Here is a 4,482-nt window from a genome sequence, read left to right on the forward strand (position 1 = left end):
ATATACATACATACATACATATATATATTTCAGTGTTTATCACAATGTATTTCTAGCCTGCTAAACTAAAGCATATCTGTGGTCTTCTTGTATTTAAAAAGTAATAAAATTCTGGGAACCACTGCTGTCCTCCATATGGGTACTATCGTATAACAATATTTGAACTGATTATCAGAAAAACTTTAATCACTGCTTTTTTTATTTTTAGTTTTAATTTAAAGTAAAAAAAAAGGAATCAACTAGAAATCGTTTTATTATATCAAAATAATTATAATAATAATTATAAATCCAAGATTCAATTTAAAATGAATTGACTCTAACTGAGATTAACTCCACTCTGGCATTTTTTCCCATGATGTTTAATATTCAAAACCACATTTTGGACATATTCGCATTCTGGTGTAATATTATCTGTTTTAGAATTCATTTTCTACATTCCCTAAAATTAATCTAAATATAATGTAATAATAATCTTAAACCAATAAAGTATTTTAATACTTTTTAAGATAAAAAAATTCCAAAAGTTTATAAAAAAAAAAGAAAAAAGGATTGCTTAAACAGCTCCAAATACATGTTGGTGCAATGGTTGTATGTATGAGCTCCCCCTGGTGGTCAGAAGAAGGGGCGTTTATAATCGCATAATCTTTAATTCCAAACCTCAAAGGGGATGGCTAGTCTGTCAACCTATTAAGCCCCTTAGCATGATCCAATTTAGTAGATATATGTGGCTATGTATACTTCTAGTGTCAAGAGTGTTTATCTGTTTGCAAATCCAATCTAATACGTTTTAAGACTGCATCATATTAGTGGGACATAAATACTATACAAGCCACCGTCTACATGGAAAAAAACAACTGTTTTATAAGATACTAAAGAACAGAGGCGTAGCCAGAAATTTTTTACAAGGGTGGCCAGGCAATAACTAAAGTACACTGAGGGGGGCCAAAAGCGGATCGGCACCAGAACCTCAGGGTCAATCTACAGTATTCCAACAGGAATATTAACGAGCAAAATATCCATATTTTCTAAATAAAGACAAATTATCCTTTCCTACAGCCTTTGCTAACAAATAGATGAGTATATTTAAACATCCGTAATTTCTATAAAAAAGGTATAATGGATAGAACTCAGTTTTAAGTAACTTACCTACTTGTATCAATAAACATTATGCATAAAATTTATATTTACAAATACTAACATCTACATAAATTGATTATTTGATAAGTTTATATTAAAATTGTTATTTAACTTTGATTTCACTGAAGACTCCTAGATGACTTGCAGAGACACATAATTTTCTCTTTACCCTATATTTTAACACAAAATCTAGTTCTGAAAAGAGCAGGAATTCTGCACTTCTTGTCTTTGATGTTAGTATAATTATGTGTATAATTAACCACAAAAAAAAAAAAAAAATGTTTTGAATATTCCACTTGAGAGTATTACTGCTGACACCATCTGTATTAAAGGGAAAAAATGGTAGGGGTGGCCACAGGGGTGGCCAATGATTGGCTAAGTGTGGCCATGGTCAGCTCTGGCCCCCCATCTAGCTCCGCCTCTGTCAAAGAATAAGAATTGAAAATGAAATATCCTACATTCTTCTCCAGGAACGAACTCGGAGCTTGCTGAGAGAGTGGTATCTCCAAGATCCCTATCCCAATCCATCCAGGAAGCGCCACTTGGCCCAGGCCACGGGACTCACACCTACACAAGTGGGCAACTGGTTCAAGAACCGCCGCCAGAGAGACCGAGCTGCATCAGCAAAGAACAGGTAATGCTCCCACGTTCTCAGAAACATTCGGACAGGGACATTTTTCTAAATACTGTATTAATTTAGAGTTGATTTATAAAACTGTGATATGTCCCCACATTCAGGCTTCAACAGGATCCATCCCTCCATCCCTCGGAGAGCTCCCCTGACGGCGCCCACCCCCACTCCCACCTGCTGCCCCCTTCCCCTCGCCACCTCGGCAGCCCAGAGGCCAGCGATTGCAGCACAGAGACTGAGCGCAGAGGGACGGGAGCCTCGACGCCAGAGATCTCTGTCAGCAGCGACGGGGAGTTTGAATCTTGAGATGATTTTATTTTCTTTTTTTTTACTCTACAAAGGTACAAAAACATACACAATAAAAGACAGCGAGGTTATGGACACGCTCCAGCTTTCTAAAATGGAGAGGAGAAAATGCTGGAGCCTATTCTGCTGGACTTTGTGAAAGGAACTATGCACTTAAAAAAAGCACTGAAAGGGATGTTGGTCATATCGCCCCTCTGCCATTTCATACTTTTTGTAGCTTTCCTTTTTGTCGGTTAAAAAAAAGAATGGTTTGACCAGGTGGTCTAAATTAATTTTCTATCATCTACCAACAGTGAATCCTTGTTATCAACCAACTAGAGGTTGCTCATATTCCTTTCAGTTTGTTGCAAGTTAATAATTAATAACTAATCTGATCTTGTGAGTGAGAAATAGCCCAAATCAGTGGCGTAACAACTCACCAATAGGCACGTAAGCAACATAAGATCTTTATTGCAGTTTGAAACATATCATAGGAGTGTATTTTTTACCAACTGTCTAATAAACTATACACCATTATTAACATCGGTATTAAAAGTACCACTGTCTGCTTTGCTATTGGTGTCGTGTTTAAACGGCTCACCATCGTGTTGAAATCTGGCATGTGTTGCGGTATAAATAAGGTCCAATCAGCCATCTTAACATCAAAAGCAATTTTTCGCACGATTACATCTGCAATGAGTCATCCTAGTCCATAATTGCGAAGGGGGCCTACCGTCCTATACCATAACTGCGAAGGGGGCCTACCGTCCTATACCGTAATTGCGAAGGGGGCCTACCGTCCTATACCGTAATTGCGAAGGGGGCCTACTGTCCTATACCATAATTGCGAAGGCGGCCTACCGTCCTATACTGTAATTGCGAAGGGGGCCTACCGTCCTATACCATAATTGTGAAGGGGGCCTACCGTCCTATACCATAATTGCGAAGGGGGCCTACCGTCCTATACCATAATTGCGAAAGGGGCCTACCAGGTGTCAGTGACGGGGCCCCTAAGAGGTCGGGGGCCCCTAAGCAACTGCAGTCTCTGCTTACCGATAGTTACGCCATTAGCCCAAATGGGTTTCAGAACTACAAGCAATGGAAAGAATGTGAATGCTTCGGAAAAACACCCAGTTAGACTAAATTATATGACATCACTGTTTATGATTCACTGCATGATAAGCAATAGTTTCAGTAACAGATTTCAAAATAAGTGACCTGTAACGGGGGTGCAAAATGGCAGAGGGGGAAAGGTCGACCCAGAATCCACTGAAAAACCCATAAGCTTAGTTGTTGCTTTATAAAACGATAAACCGATTTTAGAAGCAACGCTAATATTTTTTTAACTCACATGAATGTTAGTAATTTCAAATTTCTTACTGTTTCGAATACATGTGTAAATAAAGATGATTTTGTAATAGTTTATAGGGGAGTTCCAGGTATTTTTGTGCAAAATAATGCCTTGCGCAGGCTATTACTGTATGTAAATATATATCACCCATGTACATTAATCATTTGTTACACATAGGCCCTTACATTTAAAGTATTGTACATCTATGTCCAGTCAGTGGTACTCCATCAGTGTTTTAACTGTGTCTCGTTGTGTTTTTAATGTAGCGTATGTAATCACAAACTACTTCGACTCATTTACTGCCTTAATTGAAACTAAGAGCATTCCTAAAAAACAACAACCTCCTGGTCTATACAAATATAAGGGTCTGTGACTGAAACATGCTGCTTAGGACATAAACCACTTTGATTACAGCCACTTTACCTGTGCATCTCTCCTGGTACCACTGAAGGAAGGATACAGCGTTGCTTTGAATCAGCCAGGAGCTGGCAGACACAAGGTAAAGATTGTTATTCACTCATTGGTTCTTATCTCCATGTGCCTACTAGATTTAAAAAAACAAAAACAGTACAAGCCACTCAACCGTGTCTTCATCAACAATCCCACAGGCCTGCTGTCTTATAAAATGTCCTTATGACTACTACCACTTCTCACAACATTTGTGTAATTCTCTGACAAAATACGTATTTTGTAAATGTTGTTTGAGAATAACTACACCTATTTTTATCCAGCCATGCTTGTATTTTTTGTATTTACAACGTTTCAAGCTGTATGAATAAAGTATAAAGTTATTGGAACACCATTATGGAGCTTCGTTTTTTGTACTTAAAGGGGTCATAGTATGATTATGTAGGCTATTCTGAATAGGGTGTGTGGCATTGGTTGGCCTGAAAATGGGTTATTTGCTGTTCTATGAGCCCAAATGCAACCCTGGTTAAAAGCCCTAGAATGAAACGACAGGTTTTCTTCCTTTTATGGTATGCTCATGAATATTTAGATGAGCTGCTGAGCAAAGATACATCATAGCAACAAGCACTCACTCACTGAAACATCAAATTGTCGATATGGTAGGGTGACC

The 4,482-nt window shown here is 38.1% G+C and overlaps 1 protein-coding gene across 1 annotated transcript in view; it reads left to right on the forward strand.

The window, feature by feature from the left end:
* LOC107085237 (homeobox protein SIX6-like) overlaps positions 1-4,145 on the forward strand; it is a 5,191-nt gene extending 1,046 nt beyond the window's left edge. The window contains exons 2-3 of the mRNA XM_015375456.1: positions 1,608-1,771; positions 1,876-4,145. Of these exons, the coding sequence (XP_015230942.1) occupies positions 1,608-1,771; positions 1,876-2,074 (363 nt within the window). The 3' untranslated portion in view covers positions 2,075-4,145. The remainder of the gene's footprint in view (positions 1-1,607; positions 1,772-1,875) is intronic.
* Positions 4,146-4,482: the final 337 nt, after the last annotated feature.

Source organism: Cyprinodon variegatus, unplaced genomic scaffold, assembly GCF_000732505.1.
Source record: "Cyprinodon variegatus isolate N-32 unplaced genomic scaffold, C_variegatus-1.0 Scaffold119, whole genome shotgun sequence".
Classification (NCBI taxonomy): domain Eukaryota; kingdom Metazoa; phylum Chordata; class Actinopteri; order Cyprinodontiformes; family Cyprinodontidae; genus Cyprinodon; species Cyprinodon variegatus.